At 37.8% G+C, this 25696-nt stretch overlaps 1 protein-coding gene across 5 annotated transcripts in view; it reads right to left on the bottom strand.

The window, feature by feature from the left end:
- LOC145484697 (uncharacterized) overlaps positions 1 to 13736 on the bottom strand; it is a 63161-nt gene extending 49425 nt beyond the window's left edge. For 2 of the 5 annotated variants that reach the window (XR_014049059.1, XM_081463305.1), the window contains exons 1-4: positions 3857 to 5234; positions 2249 to 2284; positions 855 to 1175; positions 174 to 327 (exon numbers count right to left, since the gene is read on the bottom strand). Coding sequence is in view for 3 of the 5 variants with exons in the window: in XM_081463305.1 (XP_081319431.1) it covers positions 174 to 327; positions 855 to 1175; positions 2249 to 2284; positions 3857 to 3944 (599 nt within the window). In the remaining 2 variants the exon portion in view is untranslated. The other 3 variants (XM_081463308.1, XM_081463307.1, XM_081463306.1) reach the window with 3 other exon arrangements.
- Positions 13737 to 25696: the final 11960 nt, after the last annotated feature.

Raw genomic sequence — 25696 nt, 5'->3', positions numbered from 1 at the left:
AAAAGTGAAAATGATAATTTCACATCGTAGTAATATATTGAGTCATTTTTCCGGTAACTGAGAAGTGCGACGAAGACTCAATATATGTACTAAGACCATAGTAACTCCTACTCACGAGATAACCAACACGCTAAATAAACAAAAAACCCCGAAGCACTGACTCTGTATCTTACCTACAATAATAAACGGGATCAATAGCAAGAATCACGTGATCACCATTTGGTTCATAGACGTCTCCAATGTTCCACTGACACTCGCTCTCAGTTATCCTGTCACCCCTTTGGAAGGAGAGTTCTGCCAGTGGTTCCTTCACAAGACCACCGCATACTGAATAATAAAAAGTTAGTCTAAGTTGGTCATTTGAACCTCCGTTTTTGCATTGATGGAACTAATTCCATTATGAACAAAAATAACATACTAGGGGGGCGTCATCATGAGCATAACTTCAAGAAGTCAAACTCGAAATAAGCGCATTGAAAGGGGAAGGAAGGTTACATGAATGTTGAAGCTATAAAAGGAAGTTACTGATGTATAATGAGTGATGCAAGCACTAGGTTGTGATATCACACTGAAAGAGGTTTGGCAGACTTGCCTTGGAAAAGTCGCTAAAAGCTATTTACCTTTCGCAGTCCCTAACCTGAGGTCTGTACGGTAATTTTATCAGCGCACGGGTGAATTAGGGATAGGGTTAGGTTAACTAAGTCATAACTTTAACACTAATTTCAACTAGAAATGAAACAAACTTGTCATATGGTTCCTTTAGCATTTCATTCACTGTATTTAAGGTTCGATTCGGAAACATGAATCGTTTTAAGGAGAGAACACAGGTTATATTATTCCATAACTTCACATACCCGCCTTTACAAACGGCCCGCAAGCAATCCCTACATCTTGATAGAGACCGCAGTAAGAATTGTAACCAGTCTTGGAGCAGTTGAGGAGTGACGTCTCGTTTCCTTGACAGTAGTATTCCTGGGTTAAAATGGACCCATTGCCCTCACCAAAAGCAGCTCCAGAATACACTTGGGAAAGTTTAGGAAGACCAAGCTGATTACACAATACTTGACCTTGTTGATAACTGAACCATGAGTGGCAGACGGTCCACCAAGAGCCATTGATGTAGATCTCCACCCTTCCTTGACTGGGAGCACCTCCGTCGACTAAACGGGCGTCGCCTAGAAAGAGGGTTAATAATCATGTCGGGCAGCACAGCCCATGATCATCGGTTGTTTAAAAGTCGGTTGTATGTATAGTCTCAGCCACGGAACGCACCATACGATTATTAACAATTGTCAGTTGATTGTTGATGGTATAGTTTAAACCGTCCGTTTTTATGTTTGTTTGGTTTTGTTTTTTTCTTGGTGTTGTTGTTGTTGTTGTTGTTTTTCACATCCATTCTCGCCTGTTCGTCCGTTCTTCGTTCTCCTAAGATGGCATTTGATTCTATTTGTTTAACATAACAAACGCAAAATATGAAAAATAGGAAATTATTCATGCCAACTTCTCTTAAATTCAGCTTGCGTGAATATAAAACTAAATTGTAACAAGCCTATAAATTAATTTATCAATACTGTTTCAGGGCTACTTATGTTTGATTTTTAACTGATCATAAGTACAAGTTGATTTGTAGAAAAAAAAAAGTTGGCAAAAACGTATTGTAATGCACTTCTTTTGTCTAGAAAACTGTGTCCGAACAGACCACCTTTTGTTTAATTACTTGTCAAGATAGTTATTGCGTGGTTTGTGGAAAGCAACCAATCAATCAACCATAAAATCAATGACATAGAACAATTCGGCAGGAGCTCGGCGAGAAGCGAATTGCTCCTAGCTACCTGATCGAAGCCAAACCAAAAATCCGTGAAGCCCCCAGCGTGATCAATCAAATAAAATCGAATCGAAATTGTTCCAACAAAATCGATCAAATTTTACCATGAATCACATCTGGTTATTTAGTGTTAAAAAATATATATATTTTGGGCTTCCAAACTGTTTAGTCAAAGACTGTGTGACAACGTTCGACGAACAGTTTCCGACGTAATCTGCCAATCGGGCGTTACCTTAAGTAAATTTGTACTATAGATAAAAACGCTTCCATTATCGACAGTTCTGACTTAGTTTAAAGAATTGGAAGGCTGCTTGCAGCTTAATTCTGAGGGAAGAGCTACGCGTTCACAGCAGTTAAGATATAAACCACAAATATTTGAACAAAAATCCAAATATATATTCTTCTAGTTTAAGTCTAAGGTACCATAATTTGGGTCCGCATTCACTGAGACCACTGCCCCTGAAAAATAAAGAAAACATAATGTTTAATGTGTAAAACGAACACTGCTTGAGTTCAGTAATTAATATGCATGACAGAGCAGTATAATGCGAGTTTCATCATACCTAAATTGTTCACGGTTGGCTCACTCTCTGAGTCCCAGTCAAAAAGAGTCAAAACTGGTAGAAATTACATCGGATGTTTTACAATATATTTCAATATAAATTTCAATATAAACAACCATATGGCTGTTCAGGAAATCTGCATTCGCATATGGAGTTTTAGTTCGGTATTGTGGTCATAAAAATGCAACTCCAACCTTGATACGATCTTCACCAGTTGGCTCGAACTGAATTTGGAACATATCAAACATCTGTGATGTTCTAAACAGCAATACAAATTCCTGATCCCATAACGTCAATGAAAAGATTGTTAAAATGAATGGGGTTGAACAAACAGGGTTGTTAGACTCCCCTGCTTCTCGAACCCTGCAACACTCTTTTTTTCCTATTTAGGAAAAGTTTGGATTGGGAGAACGACAAATGCTGTGGACAGGCAAGTGTTTCCACAGCTTTTTCGAATTCTCCCAAACTTTCACGAGTATGAAATTTCCGTTTTCGAATGTATTTGGTGTCTGGATGGAGTTAACGTAATTTCGGAGCTAGCCTGCTGGCATAAAAAGACTGATATGACGCACATAACTTTTAGCAGAAATGTTGTTAGCATCGAAAATACGGCTGATGCTGTTTTCGTTGCTTTTGGTTAGTTTTGACGTTTAGAGAAAGGGAGAATTTTATAGGGTTTAGTATTGTATTTACAAATTTTCAAAACAAAATTATATTTTATACGTCATTCATAAAGCTGTACCATTTTTGCTCAAGATTAACATTAGCTGCACTCTGAATTCATTGACCCTTTGCCCAGCCTATTTCTTTTCCTACAGATAACTATGAGTCTACCTGATTCGAGCTGTGGACTCATTTTGCCGGCAAAAAGCCGTTGTCCAAGAAATAAAGCGCGTTTTTGACTATTTTTGCAAATAAATAGCTCTTACTGTCATCGATGAAAGGCCGTTGGTTAGCATCGTGTGATTAAGACGCTGTTGGATATATAGGCTAAACAACGAGTGCAGTGCGACGAAACTGAAATGACTCCAACTTGTATACTCAGCTAATCGAAGTTGTATGATGGAAGAACCACAAACCTTTAACTTATAATTTAAAGAAAACCTCGACAAAGCCGAACGTTTTTGTTTGAACAATCCGTGGGGTTGCCGTTGACTGCTTTCTTCGTTAATTACATGCACAGTTCAGCAAGAACCTAAGACATGAATGCGCATGTTAACAACACTGGTGGATTTGGCAGGCCAAGATCAGTTGAGTTACAGAGAAATGTATGGACATATATCTCGATATGAATCTTAATAGTTTTTATGTCCATATTTTCACGATATTCCATACGGGTTCCACAAAAGCGTGCACCTGCATGCAGATACTAAAAGTTTGTTGTTTCTTAATTTCTTTGAGATGACTTGAAAATTTTCAATTTTACAACAGTTTACTAATAGTATCAAGATATATATTCTCCACTTACCTTGATAAAACCAACAAAGCACAACGCAAACACCCCAAAAACGCTTACGATTTGCCATCGCAGCGCATAGTAACAGCAACTTTTGCATTTTGTATGCACCTCGCCAGTTAATTGATAATGCACCCTATAATTTATGCTTGATTTCCTTTGGCGTCACAAATTGAATAATGCTTTCAAAACGGAAACATGCGTTAATTTTCCTACTCAAAAACGGAAACATTCTTGAATAATTGCACACGTCACAGCTGCTTGCTAAAGGGCGAGCACAAACATGACTTGCATCCAGGATATTGGTAATGTTTTCTCATGGCGTTGGGGTGTAGTTTTGGCGAGTTGTTTCCTATATAATTTTAGGGACGGCTATACTTGGTGTAGTACACGCTCACTGCACGCAATCATTGGCAGCTAGTCAAACCAGATAAGGTCAAATTGTGTACGTTGCTCAGGGTACCTGGGGCATGCATCTCTCGCTTTTGTAAAATTACGTTGCACTAGACTGATTTTTCCTGTAATTAACCAAAAAATGACAATCTTTCGGAACTGAACACGAACTAAGTAAATTTTATGTTAAGTCGTCGACAGTTAACATCAGTAGACAAACTGGTTATGCCGAGTGTTTTCTTTGGCTATTTGGGCATCGTTCCTAACTCACATATGAAATTAAAAGTTGTCTTCTCCTCTTTATATAGTTCCTTTTTTCTTCAAAAATAAAAATACTATCCCTTCCAGCATTTAGTATAAAAACGGAAATCTTGTCTTTCTTGCCTTTTTAAAGCCAATTAACAGATTGCAAGGCAAATAATTAAAAGCCTTTTCTTGGATTTTACTGCCATCCTGTCATATGAATTCCTTAACATTATCTGCTGCTCAGTAAGAACTGTTAACACATCCGAGTGATTTCCTTTTACGTCACTGAAGAGGTCAATAATTTGCACCAGTGAAGAAACCGATTTGAATACTACAAAAGCAGATTCGGTGTCCGACCATATACAAAAGAGTACTTTCATTTGTCATGTAGCAACGGATAGGTAGTATGATAAGTTTCACGCCACATCATGCCACATCGGCTAGGTCATCCCTTTTACAGGGGTCTTGACTAAACAAGTTTTAAACTTACAACTTATTAATTGGCCAATATTGGCAAATTATAATTATTGATTTACGGGTGAGTTATCAAGTTGCATAATCCCAGATGAAGTGCATGGGTCAGAGCACGCAAAAGAATTGGGTTTCTCACAGCGCTACTTTCTGACGCTTAATACAAATGCCGAATCAGGTCGTCTTTTTATCGAGCTATGGACGAGCTTGCGAACTCGAATTTTAGTCAGCTCTTGATACATGTAGATTAAAATTCTATATCAAGCTGCATATTAAACAAACTAACTTGTACGTGATGAGTATTCCATGCATTTTTGGTCAAGTGCCTCCTTAATGGTAGCGGTTAACTCCAGCGTAGGGATTGCCATGTTTTCTAATTTTTCCTTGTTGTCAGCAAATAAGCATCATTCAATTCACTGCTGACAGCCTCCTGAAGGTCAATTCGCATTCTATTTGGGATAAAATAACTTGAGAAAAACATCTGCAATTTAATTATTTTGTTTACGTCCAAAACGTAGCTAGGCAAATTAGTTGTTCTCAGTCTAAGGAATGCCAAAGGCCATATTGGTTTGCTCGTGGAAAGAGCTGCGGACTAATTCGGACAAACCTTGTTCATCAAAGCTAGCGGATTAATCGAAGTGTGTCACGATACTTTTTTCATGCTCTTAGGAAATACAAACATATTAAGGTTATACCGAGTTGATCCCACTTCTAAAGCTCTTTGATGTTTATTGCTGAATAATGAATTACCTCTACGTCGCATAGCCATGTTGTTTTGGTGCTAGAGTTACAATATGGAGGCCTGTCCGTATAAAGTAGCCCCTCCGCAATTGTCACGATTCCATTTCTAAGCTTCTAGCAGCATAGTCTCGAACTTGCTGGGATTCTTACTAATAAGTTGTGTTTTACCAACTATAAGATACCGAAACAGAGTCCAATTTTTAGCTTACTAGTCAATTGATAAACATTTGTCGAAGTTTAAAGAATCTTATACCTTGAAGTGAAATTATACCTTAAGTTTTCCAAGAAGGAAGCTTAAGATTTCAGTTACAGCGGCGCTACCTTTTGGAACCGCTCACTCTGTAACATTACACAGTTTGGTATCAATTTAAACGCTTTCTCTATCGTAATTTTTAAACACACGGCATTCGTGGTAATCAGGTTTATAAGAAAAATACTGTCGTACGTTAATATAATATTAGGATTAGAATGTTAGGTTTAGGATCTTAGACATTTTATTGGACTGATGAATTTTTTTTACCGTGTATAAATAACGATTGAAGATTGAAGAGTATCGATTTCACTTTGTGCTGCACTCATTTGAAATTAAATTGTAGCAGAACACAATAAGCCGGAAAAGTTACAAAAATTACTCACAATTACGCGTCTACTTGTAAAACTGATTTGTTTTAAAGTTGACAAGGCGGTTTTTAGTGAGCCTCAATTCTACTGTCCGTTTGTTTTGAAATAGTTTTGAATTCTGCTCCAGTTTGCGACTAATATCAAGAGAATTTTGTTTTGCTTACCTTCGTAAAACCAGCAAATTAGGAGGTAAACACCTAAAGATGAAAGCTTAGCCATGATATATGAGCGCTGTTAGCAGTCTGCTTCTTTTGAATGCTTTTTTTCTTCCGGTTTGACATCCTCCAACGTAATCAGATGGAATAATTTACTCGAACTTCGCTCAAACGGTCTGAGACCGAAAAATAGTTTATTTGAATAATTACTTCAACCTCAACTATACGTGCCCGCGGACATACAAGAAGATAAGCGACATCCAGCGTTTCTATGGTAAATAGCAGATTACGAATTTAGAAACAATGGAGTTCGAAAGGTTTTTCGTTTTCGCTATTTTCTTTTTTGCTTCATCAAGACATCGATATATTTGCACGTGCATGTCTGCCTCGAGAGAATTTTTGGTGTGAAAACGGATTAATGGTTCCGCATTGTAACGTGGCTTAGAAACTTGAACTTGAACTACTAATTGCGTCAGTGCTAGGCTTGTAATAACTGATAACTGATTTTTTTTTTTTTTTTTTTTTTTTTTGTGGTGTCAGCAAATAAAGATTTAGATGAAGGTTTATGATATATTTTCGCCAGCGACAGTCTTCTAAAGATCAATACACGATAAACTAAACACGGTATCTTCACAAGCAAGGTGGTTGTTTGTTGGTTTGTTTTTCAAAGGATAATCAATCTTTTTAATTGCGGACAGAATTTCCAACGGTTCGATATGTGAAAACACTGATCAACGGATCAACGGTTCCCCATTGTAACGCGTACCTGGCTTAGAAACTTGAACTTGAACTATTCATTGCGTCAGTGCTAGGCTTGCAAACTGATGGAATGTCGGTTATTTTTTTTGTTTGTTTGTTTTTTCTGTGGTGTCAGCAAATAAAGATTGAATTAAAGGTTTATGATATATTTTCGCCAATGATAGTCTTCTGAAGATCAATACACGAGAAACGAGAAACTAAACACGATATCTTCACACAAGCAAGGTCTTTGTTTCTGGTTGGTTTGTTTTTCAAAGAATAATCAAAGATCATGCTGGTTTTTTTAATTGTGGACAGAATTTCCAAAGGTTCTATGTGAAAACACTGATCAACACCAAGAGATCATGATATACTCTCTTGTCAACACTCGTCCGATAAAGAAATCATTTTGGTTGAAGAAACAGAAATAGAAACAGAAGCCTCACGAAAAACCCCAAACCATTGCATTGCATTTGACACATTTTCCTTACAGTCAGTATATGAAACTAAACAACCTCGTTTAATTTGGGTATCCGCTGATCGAAGCAGGCTGGTTTAAAAGCCGAAGTTGACTTCAAAAACAATGCTGAGCATAATTAAGGGACCTCTCAAGTGTCCTTGAAAATACCCACAAATAAAGGCCCAGGTCAAACGTAAAGTATTTGCGTGTCATGGGCATAAGTAAGGCAAGTGTAATTTTCACTTACTAAGCAAAATTTAAGATCAATAGGATGACGCACTGAGAGGGAGACATTAAAGTTTGCGGTATTTAGTTTTTCTACGGCATTTCAATCGATCAGTTTAATCTTGACTTGCTTATATTGTTATATTCTCCACGCTTGCTGGAGGTGGTTTTTGTATGGTTTTCGTTGAAGACACACAGTATAAAGACTTCTTTTCCTTTGCGTTTTTGCGACTCTTTTCGAGTTTCTGGTCGTATCGCAAACGATTTGAGACACATCATTCCATTAAAATTTGTTGAAACATTGTGACATTGTTTTCGCGATTCGTTCGCACGTTTAAATACTTTTATGTCCTTTCCACAACAAAACTGCCAGCTAGCTATCGAAACTAGCTAAGATATTGCGGCGTTTGAAGTTTGCGGTATTGTGGTATTGGCACATTTTTCCCTCTGCTGGGGTGTCCGACACTCTGACTGTCCCTCTCGTTTTAATTAACTACTACAAGATATTGTATTTGCCATTTATTTCCTGTTGTTTCGGCTTTCAACACTCTCTATATCCCTCTTCTTTCAGCAACTATAAGATTCCTTTTAGGGCATTTCTATCCCATGCTAGACGAGCAGCATTCTACATGGACTACGCTCGATAACCTTGTTTTTTTAATCATCACGCCTACGAAGTCATTACGGCCTTCTGTGCTACCTGAGTATGAAGAGGACTGTGGCAAAAAAAGTCGTCTGCGAAAAAGGCTCGATATGAAATTGCGGCGTTTGCCTTTCCTCGGCGTTTTGATACTTGCCGATTTTTTTTTTTTTTCCCGCTGCAGCTGAGTTGGCACTTCCAATGTCCTCTTCGTTTCAACTACTATAACGTTCTTTTCTGCACATCTTCTCGCTTACGATCGACGTGCTCCATTCAAAAAATTCAGGAAAATACAGTAAAAACCCGCGTGTTAGAACCTAGTGGTTTAAATACCTGCTGGCAGAAATTTGTCATTTTCCACCCAAAATTGAACCCCAGTGAAGCAAGCAATATCAAGTAGGTTCTTATGTGTGGGTTACAGTTAAATTATGATAACTATTTTCACTACGGAGTGTGACTTTGTGGTAGCAAATTTATATTACTGTAAAATAAATAATATAGCTGTAAATAAATATTGTATATTCAAGGACCAACCCCAAGTTTATTTATTTTTCTGGTAATCAACAACTATATCTCCTTCATAAAATTAAGACCTACTTAGCCTAAATTGCCAAAATACAAGAACCCATTTTTCCAGACTTCAAAAACTACAGGTTCTTAACAACAGATTTTAAGTGTAATTTCTGGCGCTTCCGACAAAAATATGCTCAGAAAAAGCGATAACCAATATAACAGGACGTCATAATCAAGAGAAGCAATATCATAAGCTGTTAGCAATTGAATCTTCTGCTATCCCAAGCACTTTTATGGAACGCCAGAACTGTCTTATGATACTTTTTTTTATTATATTGGGTGGTTATGTCATTATATTGAGTAGTTATGTTATTATATTCGGTGATTAACTCATTATACTCGGTGCTTATTCCATTATACTCGGTGCTTATGTCTTTATATGCGGTGCTGTCTTCATTATATTCGGTGCTTATTCCATTATATTCGGTGCTTCCCTCGTTATATTCGGTGCTTTCTTCGTTATATTCGGTGCTTTTTTCCTTATATTCGGTGCTGTCTTTATTATATTCGGTGCTTATTCCATTATATTCGGTGCTTACTTCATTATATTCGGTGCCTACTTCATTATATTCGGTGCTTACTTCATTATATTCGGTGCTTACTTCATTATATTCGGTGCTTACTTCATTATATTCGGTGCTTACCTCATTATATTCGGTGCTTACTTCATTATATTCGGTGCTTACTTCATTATATTCGGTGCTTACTTCATTATATTCGGTGCTTACCTCATTATATTCGGTGCTTACTTCATTATATTCGGTGCTTACTTCATTATATTCGGTGCTTACTTCATTATATTCGGTGCTTATTTCATTATATTCGGTGCTTTCTTCGATATGATCGTCACCAGTCTTCGCAAGGGGTCGTACAATTTGGAGGTAGTCTAGGGAAAGCCGGGAAAAACGGGTGTCACGAAAACTCAGACCCCGAAACAGACCCCGAAAACTCAGACCCCTCGAAATTAAAAACTCAATTGTTATCACCCGAATTGCTCTATGGCCACAATGGGGCGAGATGTTTATCTTCTCCGGTTTATGTTGTCGCGTCGATCGAACGGTGAAACACAAATATTTAACTTCTCAGGTTTATCGCTGTCGCGTCGGTCAAACAGTGAAGAACTAACAAGGTTTAGAACAGCAGCCGACACTGCTTTTCAAAACAGACCTTTTTTATGCAATCGTATGCAGCAAAAAAATGTGTTGTTCTCTGAAACATACTCGTTTGATCGCAATCTGCTTTTTGACTTTATGTGCGTTGCGTGACTGTCGGCACGTAAAAAGTCAACACGTAAAAAGCACGTGAAGGTCGAACCGATTGAACCGCCATGTCTGGTCTCGAAATGTGAGTGAATGAAAATTGAAATGAAGAATACAAAAGCAAAAACCGACACAACTTCTGGTTCTTTCCGTTGTGGCAAAAACTGTGCTACTTGTCCCTACATTTCTCACGGACTTACTACATACTTCTACCGGGGAAACGCGCGCCATAAAATCCAACCTGACCTGTGACACTAAAAACCTCATCTACATGATTCAATGTAACCGCCGTAATTTACAATACATAGGAGAGACGAAACGACAATTAAAAGACCGATTTAATGAACACCGCCGTACCATAGATAACCCTAACAACAAATCTAAACCTACTACAGCCGCCGAACATTTCCTGTCCTCTCCTAACCACACTGCTAACGACATGCAATTAATCCCCATCGAAAAAATCGTTTCTAACCGAGACTCTATCCGTACGGCCAGGGAAGCTTTTTTTAATTCAAAAAGGCAGGACAATTGATCCTAATGGTCTGAACATCCGCGAAGAAACATATTAATTGTTTCCATTTGTTTTCTTTTATTATGTTCTTTTATCATGTTATTTTATTTTACCGTATGCTTATCTTCAATTTACACGATCAATTACTTTTGCGTAGTCCGGTATTACGTAAATATCGGCTACATAAAAACACGCACCAATGTAAAATCTTCCATTGTACCTGAAGAAGGCTGGTTTGGCCAGCCGAAATATAGTACACCTTCAAAAAATCATTCTACGTTGTGTCGGTTTTTGCTTTTGTATTCTTCATTTCAATTTTCATTCACTCACATTTCGAGACCAGACATGGCGGTTCAATCGGTTCGACCTTCACGTGCTTTTTACGTGTTGACTTTTTACGTGCCGACAGTCACGCAACGCACATAAAGTCAAAAAGCAGATTGCGATCAAACGAGTATGTTTCAGAGAACAACACATTTTTTTGCTGCATACGATTGCATAAAAAAGGTCTGTTTTGAAAAGCAGTGTCGGCTGCTGTTCTAAACCTTGTTAGTTCTTCACTGTTTGACCGACGCGACAGCGATAAACCTGAGAAGTTAAATATTTGTGTTTCACCGTTCGATCGACGCGACAACATAAACCGGAGAAGATAAACATCTCGCCCCATTGTGGCCATAGAGCAATTCGGGTGATAACAATTGAGTTTTTAATTTCGAGGGGTCTGAGTTTTCGGGGTCTGTTTCGGGGTCTGAGTTTTCGTGACACCCGTTTTTCCCGGCTTTCCCTAGACTACCTCCAAATTGTACGACCCCTTGCGAAGACTGGTGACGATCATATCGAAGAAAGCACCGAATATAATGAAATAAGCACCGAATATAATGAAGTAAGCACCGAATATAATGAAGTAAGCACCGAATATAATGAAGTAAGCACCGAATATAATGAGGTAAGCACCGAATATAATGAAGTAAGCACCGAATATAATGAAGTAAGCACCGAATATAATGAAGTAAGCACCGAATATAATGAAGAAAGCACCGAATATAATGAAGTAAGCACCGAATATAATGAAGTAAGCACCGAATATAATGAAGTAGGCACCGAATATAATGAAGTAAGCACCGAATATAATGGAATAAGCACCGAATATAATAAAGACAGCACCGAATATAAGGAAAAAAGCACCGAATATAACGAAGAAAGCACCGAATATAACGAGGGAAGCACTGAATATAATGGAATAAGCACCGAATATAATAAAGACAGCACCGAATATAAGGAAAAAAGCACCGAATATAACGAAGAAAGCACCGAATATAACGAGGGAAGCACCGAATATAATGGAATAAGCACCGAATATAATGAAGACAGCACCGCATATAAAGACATAAGCACCGAGTATAATGGAATAAGCACCGAGTATAATGAGTTAATCACCGAATATAATAACATAACTACTCAATATAATGACATAACCACCCAATATAATAAAAAAAAGTATCATAAGACAGTTCTGGCGTTCCATACACTTTAGTGAAAGTACTGACTGTTATCATGATGATAACAACAAGAAAAAAGGCTCCTAATATCAACGAGACAAAGGCAGAGTTTACCTATCTTTAAACTCTCCAGAAGGTTCTTCGTAGAGGCAATATAGGAACGCGTGAGCTCTTTGAGCAGTAACAGTCATTTGGTTTGTTTGTGACTTTCACTATTTCTTTAGCTGATGCAAGGATCAAACAGCTGTTACTATTAATTTAGCGCCATAGCAACTGCAATTCTATTAACTCTCGAATGTACACTAGGATCTACGAGGACTTGCGCCGAGAACAAGGAGGTGAAAAAGGGGAAGAAGATACATTGAAATCCTCCCAGTTCTGCGTGAGCCGAGTTCTTTTCTGAATTTCAGTTGTCTCAGGCCTTCGATATCCAGATTTTGCTGATGGATTTCCGTGCCCTCCCGTAAGTAAAAGTGTTACGCGGAGCTAATTCAAAGTTAATAGATAGGAGGGGTTATGAAACCCAACCAAGTTCTTTTTCCTGTTCTTGCTCGCCTTGACCTTACAAAAAATACAATAGGTGTTTTATTCTGCCCGGGAAAAAGAAACGCATCAAAACAAACAAAAGAAACGCATCAGTCACTTAATTCATGCATAAACTCAGAACAAAAACTCGAAAGGTCGTGGACCTTCCAAAATAAATCTTGGTATCTAATGTTTGCTCATTTGAAGTTTGCTGAAATTCATAACTTTTCCCCGCTATTTACTATGCTCAACTTTTTCCCCATCAGCGTTCAGTTAGTTCAGCTTCCATTTCCCTTTTACGAAATAGGGAAAATTTAGCGACGCAGAGCGAACTGACTACGACTTGGTAAAGTAAAGCTCTTTGAAGGCAATTTGGTGAAACAGCAATTTTCCAGAAAAAAAAATAATAACAACAGGAGACGAATAAAACCAGCTCACTTTTTTCTAGTCATATCATGCAATCGGTGTCAGCTAATCGAACAGATGATCAGAACCTACTATGCGCATGGCCATGACATGTTATTTTTGCTAGCAAGAATCATCACTCAGATCCCGAGAGGAAAGAGAAAGACCCGATACACCTTAACACGATCTGGAGACATCATTAAGTCCATGTTTTACTCAAAATAAGGTATGATTTCAAGAACCGGAAACTACAAGTAGAAAGGATACGACTTTTAAATTTAGTTTCGTTTCCTCTGTTGTGCCCGTCTTCAGTGCAGAGTTTTCAATATAACTATGGCTCAAAACAACTAGTATCAAGGAAATATTGCTTTACTTACCTTGATAAAGCCAAAGAATTGCGACGCAGAGAGCTAAAGTCCTGAGAATGAGCTTTGTCATCGTAGTACTAAGAACAGTCACATGCGCACTGTCTGCATCTTGCGTAATCCCGCGCACTATCTATTTCACTTTGACGTCACGTTCAATAACTTATAATTACATCGCTTTGTTATGAGCCTAAGACAGCTACCCGTTAATTTTAAAGAAAATTAGCCAATCACATTGCGTTATTGTGGATCCGATATTATCCAAGTATTGAATCGGGTAAAATCTCTTTGTACTGATTTTTGAGTAAGTCGCGTAATAAATCTCTTATTGATCAAACTCACCCTAGTTTGTACTAGGTCATGGCTAAACGCTGACATTCTCCCACTTATGGGCGCTTTTGTAAAAACGTTGAAATTGCGGTTCGGCAAAACGCTATTTTGGCTCGCTCAACTGGAAAATTCCCGGAAAAAGTGTTATTTCTCCGAACTGTCTTCTAAGAGGTTCCGGTTTTGATATTTTCCCGAGGTTCGTCCAACTGGAAAATTCCCGGAAAAAATGTTACTTCTCCGAACTGTCTTTTAAGAGGTACCGATTTATTTTTTCTTTTTTTTTTTTTTAGGGAATCTTCCCGCAGGGAAGACTGGAGAGGCTTTAGCTATTTACCTGTGAGCAAAAAATTTTCTGATCATAATATTATTAGTTTAAATACTGAGATTTTACAAGACGGTTTTAATACTTGGAAGTAGATTTGTCTTGATATAACTTGTAGTTTAATATAATAATATAGTCTATTTACTGTCACTAACACATCCATTTGTGAAAAATTAAAAGACTTTTTAAGCTAACTCGTGATATTTGAAACGTACGTCATGTTTTACGTAAAACATATGACAATGGTATTCGAAAGATTTTGAGGAGTTTGTATGCCGAGTGACACGGCATAAAATTTTACAACAATCATTATTTAAGCAATAAACTAAGCTTTCTATGGGTTTATCGGCGCAATAAACCAAGCGGGATGTTGGGAGAACAAGAGAATAGCTTGTAAATCACGAGCCGTTAGTCGAGTGATTTACAAGCTTTTCGAGTAATATTGCAAATTCAAGAAATCACGGATAGGGGATCCAAGATGGCAGCTGTTTGGATATCATGACAGATATTACCACGTGATATGACTTCATTGTCTCATGTTGCTACCTCAAAAGAAACATTTCGGGACTGACTATTTAATATACCCTCCAAGTTTCAAAACGTTTGCTTATATTTTGTTCAATATATATACTTAAAGTAGCTGCACTTTGTTAGCTTGTAATCCAATTATGTGTTAATAAAGCTATTAAAGTTATTGAAGAAACCGAGGGGGTAGCGGGATCATTCCTTTTCCTCGGTCATTGGTATGTCATTGCACTCGGTACTCGGTGTTTCCATGGTAACTCTACCTGGACAGTGGTGTCTTTTGCAAATTTGATCAAGTACCATAATAATGATGATGACACTAGTATTACTTTTGCTGGTAGTGACGTTGATGAAATAAATAGTTGTATTAATCTTGATTTGGAGAGAATTCGTGTGTGGCTTGCAGCCAACAAACTAACTTTAAATATGACAAAGACAGAATTCCTTCTGATTGGTTCCAAGCAAAGGCTTTCAAATTTTACAGTGAATCCTACTGCTAATATCAACCAGTTTCCGATAAAACGAGTCTCGACTATTAAATCCTTAGGTGTACACATTGATGAAAATCTTACTTGGGAGTGTCATATCAATGAGCTATCCAAAAAGATTGCTTCTGGCATTAGCGCCATTAAACGTATTAGGTATTCGGTCCCATATAAGACTTTACTTTCCGTTTACAATTCATTAGTCCAACCTCATCTCAATAACTGCAGTTCGGTGTGGGGATCCTGTTCTAAAACTCTTTCTCAAAAGTTACAAAAATTACAAAATCGGGCAGCACGCGTCATAACTTTTTCAAATTACGATCGTAATACTGATGAATTGTTGAGGATGGTCAACTGGGTTAAACTGGACCGTCAACGTCTTGTTAATAAATCAATAATGATGTACAAGATTGTAAATAATATGGTTCCGGAATATCTTTGTTCACGCTTTGTCTTCCGTTCCGATACTTTGACTTATAAGCTAAGAGATAGTGATGGTACGCTTGCTATCCCACAGCCCCACACTAATTACTGTAAAAGAAGTCTTTCTTACAGTGGAGTTGTACTATGGAATAGTCTGCCCTTGAATATTAGACAATCGCTCTCCCTTAATCAATTTAAATCTAAGTCGAAGAACTATGATTTTGACAGTGGTCTTATATAAATTTTATTTTGTTATTATACACGGCTTCCTTGTAAAGCAGGTTTTTATCATTTCTCTTATTCTAGTAGTTATTTACAATATTAAATTAGTTAGGTAGTTAGATTTATTTAAATTAAATATTGTATAGTCCTGAAGGAAATACCGTGTCTAAATAAAGATTTTACCAATTCGATAAAGCACCTTCTTTTCGGTGAGCACCCCCTTACTAATAAGCACTCCCCTTTGAGTTCCGTTTTTTCAAAAAGCCCCATTCCAAATAAGCGTTCCATGCGAAAGTGATAACTCAAAATACTGACATAGACTAGACTGATTACATAGGTTAATTATGTAGTCTGTTTTTTCATTAAAACATAATATTGAAAATGTTGATATGGAACAATAGAGCAAATGGTGTTATGACTATGAGAGCCCCCCCTCCCCCCTTCGGAAGGGGCGGGGAGGGGAAAGAGTTGGCGGCCCCTCTTGTTACGGTCCTTTAGTTAATTTGTAGGTTGATTTCGATTTTCGACAACGATTTTCCGGGGCCAGGGTAAGTAAAATGAAATCGGTGGTTCCAGTTTGTTTTTCATTTTTGCAACGAGTCACACAGACAGTAACTGCGATGAAACATTTTTTAGAATAATTTCCATTTACAACCTTGGCATTCTCATTTGTCTTATTCAGATAATCTGATGTTTGCAAGGGATTTTTGGTCATAATGGACTCAAGTATATTAAAGTTTCCAAACATGAATTGCGCAAAAGTCAATTGTAGGGGCTTAAAAGTCTTAAGATGCTTCTAATTCTCATCTAACCCATATATAAAATCAGAAGGTAACAGTGGTTTACCTTCTGACCCATTGCAGTTATTTGAAGGACCTGGGGCTTCAGTTGCAGTTGCGTGTTCGATCGTGTAGTCTGTCTTTTGATGGGAAGGAGGCGTGTTCTATAAATCGGAAAACTTGGCTTCAATTTTTGTACGGGGATTTCACAGCTTCAATTGAATGGAAGGGGGTGAAGGCTGCGAAGAGACCTCTGGTAGCTTCTGGTAAAAGAGAATCAACGGTCGTCAGGGGGGATCTGAGGTTGACCGGTTTAGAGAGGCTGGTAAGGACTCGGCGTGAAATTATTCTCTTTCCCACAACAAGTTTCATGTCCACCAAATTGTCCTTCATATAGGCGATATAGGAACGCGTGAGCTCTTGGAGCAATAACAGTCATTTGGTTTGCTTGTGACTTTCACTATTTCTTTAGCTGATGCAATGATCAAACAACCGTTACTATTAATTTAGCGACATGGTAACTGCAATTTGATTAATTCTCGAATGTACACTCGGATCTACGAGGACTTGCGCCGAGAACAAGGAGGTGAAAAAGGGGGAGAAGAAGCTACATAAAAATCCTGCCAGTTCTGTGTGAGCCGAGTTCTTTTCTGAATTTCAGTTGAATCAGGCCTTCGATATCCAGATTTTGCTGATGGATTTCCGTGCCCTCCCGCAAGCGAAAAGTGTTACGCCGAGCGAATTCAAAGTTAATAGATAGGAGTGATTATGAAACCCGACCAAGTTCTTTTAATTTTCATGTTCTTGCTCGCCTTGACCTTACAAAAAATACAATAGGTGTTTTATTCTGTCCGAGAAAAAGAAACGCATCAAAAGAAACAAAAGGAACGCGTCAGTCACTTAATTCATGCATAAACTCAGAACAAAAACTCGAAAGGTCGTAGACCTTCCAAAATAATTCGTGGTATTTAATGTTTGCTCATTTGAAGTTTGCTCAAATCCATAACTTTTCCCCTCTATTTACTATGCTCAGTTTTTTCCCCATCAGCGTTCAGTTAGTTCATCTTCCATTTCCCTTTTAAGAAAAGGGAAATTTAGCGACGCAGAGCAAACTGACTACGACTTGGTAACGTAAAGCTCTTTGAAGGCAATTTGGTTACACAGCGATTTCCCAGAAGAAAAAAAAATAATAACAGGAGACGAATAAAACCAGTTCAGTTTTTTCTACTCATATCCTGCAATCGGTGTCAGCTAATCGAACAGATGATCCGAACCTATTATGCGCATGGCCATGACATGTTATTTTTGTTAGCAACATCATCACTCCGATTGCGAGAGGAAAGACAAAGACCCGATACACCTTAACATGCTCCGAAGACATCATTAGATCCACGCATGTTTTATTCAAAATAAGATACGATTTCAAGAACCGGCATCTACAAGGAGGAAGGATACGACTTTTAAATTCAGTTTCGTTTCCTCTGTTGCGCCCGTCTTGCAGAGTTCTCTTTTTTACAAAATTAACCATGGCTCAAAACAACAAGCATCAAGGAAATATTGCTTTACTTACCTTGATAAAGCCAAAGAATTGCGACGCAGATAGCTAAAGTCCTGAGAATGAGCTCCGTCATCGTAGTGCTAAGAACACTGAGTAACATGTGCACAGTCTGCATCTTACGTAATCCCGCGCTCAATTTATTCCCCTTTTACGTCACGTTCAATAAATTATAAATAAATCACTTTCAGACAGCTACCTGTTAATTTTTTTAAAAAAATTAGCCAATTACATTGCGTTATTGTGGATTCGATATTGACTAAGCATTAGTCCGGGTAAAATCTCTCACTACTAATTTTTGTGTAAGTCGGGTAATAAAACTCTTATAGATCAAACTCACCCTTGTTGGTACTAGGTCATGGCTAAACGCTGATATTCTTTCACTTATGGGCGCTTTCGTAAAAACATTGAAATTGGGGTCCGGGGGATATGGCAAAACGTTATTTTGGCTCACCCATCTGGAAAATTCCCGGAAAAAGTGTTATTTCTCCGAACTGTCTTTTAAGAGGTTCCGGTTTTGTTTTCCAGGGGTTCGTCCAACTGGAAAATTCCCGGAAAAAGTGTTATTTCTCCGAACTCCCTTTTAAGAGGTACCGATGTTTTTAGGGAATCTTGCCGCAGGGAAGACCGGTAAGGCTTTAGCTATTTATCTGTAAACAAAAGATTTTCTTATAATAACATTTTTAGTTTGAATACTGAGATTTTACAAGGCGGATTTAATGCTTGGAAGTAGATTTGTCTTGATATAAGTTATAGTTTAATGTAATAATGTAGTCTATTTACTTTCACTAACACATCCATTTGTGAAAAATTAAAAGGCTCTCTAGGCCAACTCGTGATATTTGAAACGTAAGTCATGTTCAACGCAAAACATATGGCAAGGGTGTTCGAAAGATTTTGAGGAGTTTGTATGCTGAGTGATACAGCATAAAATTTTACAACAGTCATTAATTAAGCAATAAACCACGCTTTCTATGGGTTTACCGGCGCAATAAACCAAGCGGGATGTTGGGAGAGCAAGAGAATAGCTTGTAAATCACGAGCCGTTAGTCGAGTGATTTACAAGCTTTTCGACTGTAATATTGCAGATTCAAGAAATCACGGATAGGGGATCCAAGATGGCAGCTGTTTGGATATCATGACAGATATTACCACGTGATATGACTTCATTGTCTCATGTTGCTACCTCAAAAGAAACATTTTGGGACTGACTATATAATATACCCTCCAAGTTTCAAAACGTTTGCTTATATTTTGTTCAATATATATACTTAAAGTAGCTGATATGACTTCATTGTCTCATGTTCCTACCTCAAAAGCCAACATAAGAAAGAAACATTTTGGGACTTACCATATACTCTCCAAGTTTCAAGACTTTTGCTTATATTTTACTCAATATATATACTTAAAGTAGCCGCACTTTGTTGGTTGCGAGCTACTAAGGTTTGTAATCCAATTATGTGTTAATAAAGTTATTGAAGTCATTGAAGAAACCGAGGGGGTAGCGAGATCATTCCTTTTCCTCGGTCATTGGTATGTCATTGTACTCGGTACTTGATGTTTCCATGGTAACTGTACCTGGACAGGGTTGTGTTTTGCAGATTTGATCAAGTACCGTAATAATTCAATAAAGCACCTTCTTTTCAGTAAGCATCCCCTTTCCAATAAGCACTCCCTGTTGAGTTCCGTTTTTTCAAAAAGCCCTATTCCAAATAAACGTCCCAATGCGAAAGTGATAACTCAAAATACTGATATACTAAGACTAGACTGATTAGATAGGTTAATTATGTAGTCTGTTTTTTTCATCTTAAGATAGTATTGAAAATGTTGATATGGAGCAATAGAGCAAATGGTGTCATTACTATGAGTGCCCCCTTCCCTCTTTCGGAAGGGGGGAAATGGACGGCCCCTCTTGTTACGGTCCTTTAGTTAATTTGTATGTTGATTTTCGACAACGATTTCCCGGGGCCAAAGTGAGTAAAATGAAATCGGTGGCACCATTTTCTTTTTCTTGTTTGCCAGGAGTAACACAGACAATAACTGTGATGAAACCTTGTTAGAATAATTTCCATTTACAATCTTGGCATTCTACACTTACTTTATTCAGGTACGTTATTTGATGCTTCCAAGGGATGTTTGGACATAATGGACTCAAGTATATTAAAAAGTTTCCTAACGTGAATTGTGCAAAAGTCAATTGTAGGGGCTTGATAGTCTTAAGATGCTTCTAATTCCCATCTAGCCCATAAATAAAATCAGAGGGAAACAGTGGTTTACCTAAAGATCCATTGGAGTTATTTGAATCGGAAAACTTGGTTTCAATTTTTGCATGGGGATTTCACAGCTTCAATTGAATGGAAGGGGGTAAAGGCTGCGAAGAGACCTCTGGCAGCCTCTGGTAAAAGAGAATCAACGGCCGTCTGGGGGAATCTGAGGTTGACCGGTTTAGAGAGACTGGTAAGGAGTCTAAGGAACTCGGCTTAAAACTATTCTCTTTCCCACAACAAGTTTCATGTCCACCAAACTGTCTTTGGAAACCTCAGTGAGATCGGATTCTGACGCGATTTGTCGCGCAGTTAACTGTCATTTGATTGTTGGGAATATCATGTGCGTGGCAAAAGGGAGTTAACCCCAGGGAGCACAAGCACACTGTGTTAACGTCATTATCACTTTGGCAGCTCTTTGGTTTACGGTGGCCCATAGAGGACATGCCACATTTTATTTTATGACGCGATAGAACTAAAATATCGCGCGATAAATTTTTCTTTATCGCGCGATAATAATTTAATTTATCGCGCGATATCAGCTTAACTTATCGCGCGATAATAACTCAATTTATCGCGCAATAATAACTTGATTTATCGCGCAAAAAAATTAATCAATTCTATCGCGAGATATTTCACACTAAGCGTGTGCGTGATATTAGTCACGCAGTCAATACAGTAAGATGGCGTTGCTAAGGTATGCTTTGAAAGGGCTTTTACTTTTTGGAATAATACATTTATCAAGCGCTGTATCACCGCCTTACGTTGGCAATGGCTTGCCTAATACTTTCCAGAGGAACGATATCATTAATCACTACTTTTCTTTTGGTCTGGCTTACTCATGGATCCTCGCTTTTCTTCTGTGTTTTCATGGAATTGAAATAAGCTTGCGCCAACTAAAACGAGTGCTTAGGCGTCAGGGTCTTCGTAGAAGAAAAGACCACAGTGGCATCAGGGAAATTTTAAACGCGACTGAAGATGAACTTGAAGGAAGTGGAAGCAGTATTGTCGTCTCGTCTACGGAAACAACGTGCGTGACAGCCGATTACGTGCGACCTGACAAGTTTCCCATTTATCGCGCGATAATTTTTCATTTATTGCGCGATATTTTTTCATTTATCGCGCGATAAAGAAAAATTTATTGCGCGATATTTTAGTTCTATCGCGCGATAAAATAAAATGTGGCATGTCCTCTATGGGCCACCGTATTGGTTAAAGAACTTCGTCGTTTGTTTTTTTGGGAGGCAGAATCTACGACACAAATTTGAGTTTCTCAGGTCGAGGGCCATAAAAGTGATATCCTGTGACAATAAAGTACGTTGTACCCTTCTGGGAGCCCTGACGTGACGCAAAATCCTCGATTTACCGACATTGTATAGGCTGCCTGTGACGCAGGTTACAATAAAATTAAACAGCACACATGCGCAGTGCTCAGCCAATGAGTAACTGCAGTGTACTGGATGCCAAGTATATATTGTACTTAAAGTTTCAAATTTCTCGAAAATTCATCGTGGCTCGCGGCTCTGAACCCGATCCCATTGTTTGTTTTATTTTGTTTTCCTTTAATTTCGAAAACAGTTGCATCTCAACGTGCTGTTTCATTTTTACAATGCAAAATGGAAGTCACCGGAATCTTTTTTTTTAATTATTAGCAAGTAAAGCTGAAATGAAAGGTGGTTTTGACAGGTTATTTCGTTGCCATGGTAAGTAAGTACAATTTTAAGATATAATAATCATAATTTTTTTTACCAACAATCCTAACAATAGGCAGTTGCTATTTTCTTATTGCTCTATATTCTATATTCTTATCTATTGATGCTAGAGACTGTTGTGCCACATTCGTTTTATCCATTTTGAGGAGCTATCTATTTTGGGCGCTACGACACGATTGCATTTCTATTTCTATCGAGATAAATTTACTAAATGATTTGCCAATAAAATATTGCTATCATCCCGGCGTAGAACTATCCGGCACTAATTAGGCCATCCACCACATTCCTTTAGGTACTTAAATGACATACTTATAAAACACAATAGGACATCAAAATGTTTTGACAAAACCCTCATTACCCTTATATTTTCCAATTCCAAGAGATAGAGCTCGAGTAGTTGTTGGAGACTGGTTACCATAGTTTTATGTTACATCATGTCAGACAAATTCGGCTTTGCAGCAGTTAATCCCAATAAGTTGATAAACTGTTAATATAATCCAGAATAATCTGACAAACAAACCCTTGGGCAAGGCTCCTTTAAAATTACGCAGCTTTGTTACGTCATATCCTAACCAAACAATCCGCAAATTCCTGCGTCTCAAAAATACTTGCTATACATGCTATCATTAACACTGATATTATACACTGGGTTTTTACATATCACTGACGTTAATTAACTAAGGTATTGCATTCTACGGCATATTAAACGCACCACAATCATGAAACAAATTTTCACGAGATTGTCGCTGTGACAATATCATGGAAAATACTTGCATATTAATTTAAAGAGGTTTAAAGAGGTGTCCAACCGTAACCGTAATTTGTTTTGAAATATTTTAATAATAACAACAACAACAATGAAATTGTCTCAAACCGTCAAACAAGCCTTAAGGACTTGAAAAACAAGACAGAGTGACCCATCATCTGCCTTGGTTCCCGAAACCATCAGCCGGAGGACAATTTAGAATGCAAGCCGCCGGTGGGCGAATCGTGGTAAACCCAGCATTCAAAGACTGGGTTTACGAAGGCCAGGAGTCCAATTTCAGTGTGACCCCGATGAAAAGGCAGATCACGTATCATGTGGAAGAAGAGATTGGCACCACTGGAACTAAACATGATCCATGGAAGCAAAACGAATCTCACAGACAGGTCCACTTTGAGACAGCTAAGCCCGCTCAAGGATCAAATCGTGCTTTGCTGACGCTATTGAGCCTTGTGTGTTTGATCTCAATCGCGGCTGTTGTACTCACAATATTAATGGTGTTTGGGAAAATCGACGGCGGATGTGGATGCTCCGCAAACGAAGGTTAGTAGATACGAGTGGCCGAGATATATAGATCGATAAACAAGTAAATAGATCACGACTTAGCATTACTGCTGCATACCAGGTTATAAGGTATGTCTTCGTTATTCATGCAGCTTTTTTTCTAACCACTCGAGTCAGTCTTCTTTTCTTTATTTCTGATATATTTTTTTTATATCCCTTAAAGATTTTAAAACAATCTTTGATTAATATCACTATTTTCCAACATTTCTGTACATGTCAAATGAAAATGATAATCTGATAAAAAAAAAAAAAAAAAAAAAAAACAGAACCAACGGAAACTGACTAGAAATGTTAACCGCTGAGTTTATATCCTATGATACCCAATATAATGAATCAGCTTTAATTTAATCGTGCCTCTTTACATGATGTCGTGTTTCAAACAAGAAAATGAAACATCTAAAAAATACACATTGTCCAAACTTTACATTCCTCTTTGTCAGAGATTGACAGTAAAATAGGTTGTGCATATCAATTGTTTTTTTTAATAATACGAAATTCTTTTGAGATCACTAAATGATACTGTTTTGATTACGTCACTATCTGATCACGCTAGAAAACGGTTAATAAGCGTGTATTTAATCATTTAGAACAGTTTATATGAGTATCTATCGCGTTGAGAGTAGGATTTATGCTTGAAGATAGTGTGAACTCCATATCTGTTTTTTTTTTTTTTTTTTCTGATACCATAGTAAAAAAAACCCGCGTTAGATCAAGTCTTAAAATCAAAACAAAAACATGATACCATTGTTCCAACAGTGATAAACTGTATTTTATTGTGTCGTCTCTTTTTAATTTCTTATTGTTGATGGTAAACCGATCGTCGAGCCGCCATTATGAAATGATCAATGTATCAATTGTGCGAATGAGACAGACGAAACTCGGTATGGTTTCCTATTACCTTGATGATAGCGTGCTCCGTATAGGTAATCAGTTACACAATGGCTTCCGAAAACTAATAAATTTAGACCTCGCAGAGGCAAACAAAAGCTCAATGGCAATCCTTTACACGACTCCGTTAATCTACTTCAATCATACAATAGGCAGTGGAATGTTAAAATAGTCAGTTTTATTGGAGTCGGAGATTAAATGACGTATTTTCAGGGTTCTATTTGGCGCAGATGTCATTACACATTATACTATGTCCAACAAAAGTCGTCCGTTCCGGTCTTTCTGACAAAATAAAATTAAAAATGCAAGGTTTTACATCTATTTCGTACTTGTTTGTGTTTGATCCTTGCTTTTTATTCCGTTTGAATGTTTGTTGCAAGAAAAATGAATACAAACATACCTTTTATTTATCCTCGGTCGGTGCATAGTAGGGCCGAGCAAAACAAATAAAAAAACAAATATAAAAAGGTTTCAAAAAGACTCGACTGGTAAGTTGGCTATTCAAAGTCACAAACGACGCCGACGGTTGAACTCCGATCTACCATGAAACAACTCCAGCTTGCGGTCTGAGCGGGACTTGAACACGCGACTTCCGGATTTAGTGTTTAGTTAAGCTGCCTCCTCCTTGTTGCTATTGTTTTTACTTTGTAAAAACGACAAGAAGACGATGTTTCTCAGAAAATCATGTTTGTCGGGCATGGTTTGATTTTACTCTCTTACCCTTCATAACACCATGTCTTGACGAAACGAAACAACTGAAACAAAACGAATCGGAACGGGAAAGGTGTAAAACTGAAATATGGATATCAAACATGGCATATAATAATGGTGGAAACGTCATATGCATAGATTAGCCTTCGAAACTTCAATTTTCGGAAACCATCGCAACAATAATTTTCAATCAAATCATACTGTTTGCCTTTTTCATACTTTTATTCTTACACTCTTCCTAATCATAGCTACATGTACGTATGTCTAAATGATTGATCCCCAGTTCTAGACTTCTTTTACTGATGACGGTTTTTAAGAGAAAGACGTAGCCGTCGACTTAGCAGTGGACAACCTTAAATTAGCATTCCTTTCCTGCGTTAAAGCTCTTACCTGAAAAATAAGCTCTTAAACTCACCAGAAATTTATACCTCTATGAGTGAAAATGCTAGTTATCTCAGTGACAAACAAACAAGGAGCGG

The sequence above is a fragment of the Orbicella franksi genome, chromosome 4 (assembly GCF_964199315.1).
Source record: "Orbicella franksi chromosome 4, jaOrbFran1.1, whole genome shotgun sequence".
Taxonomy (NCBI): Eukaryota; Metazoa; Cnidaria; class Anthozoa; order Scleractinia; family Merulinidae; genus Orbicella; species Orbicella franksi.
Note: the sequence above shows the minus strand (reverse complement) of the source record. Positions and strands in the feature narration are given on the sequence as shown.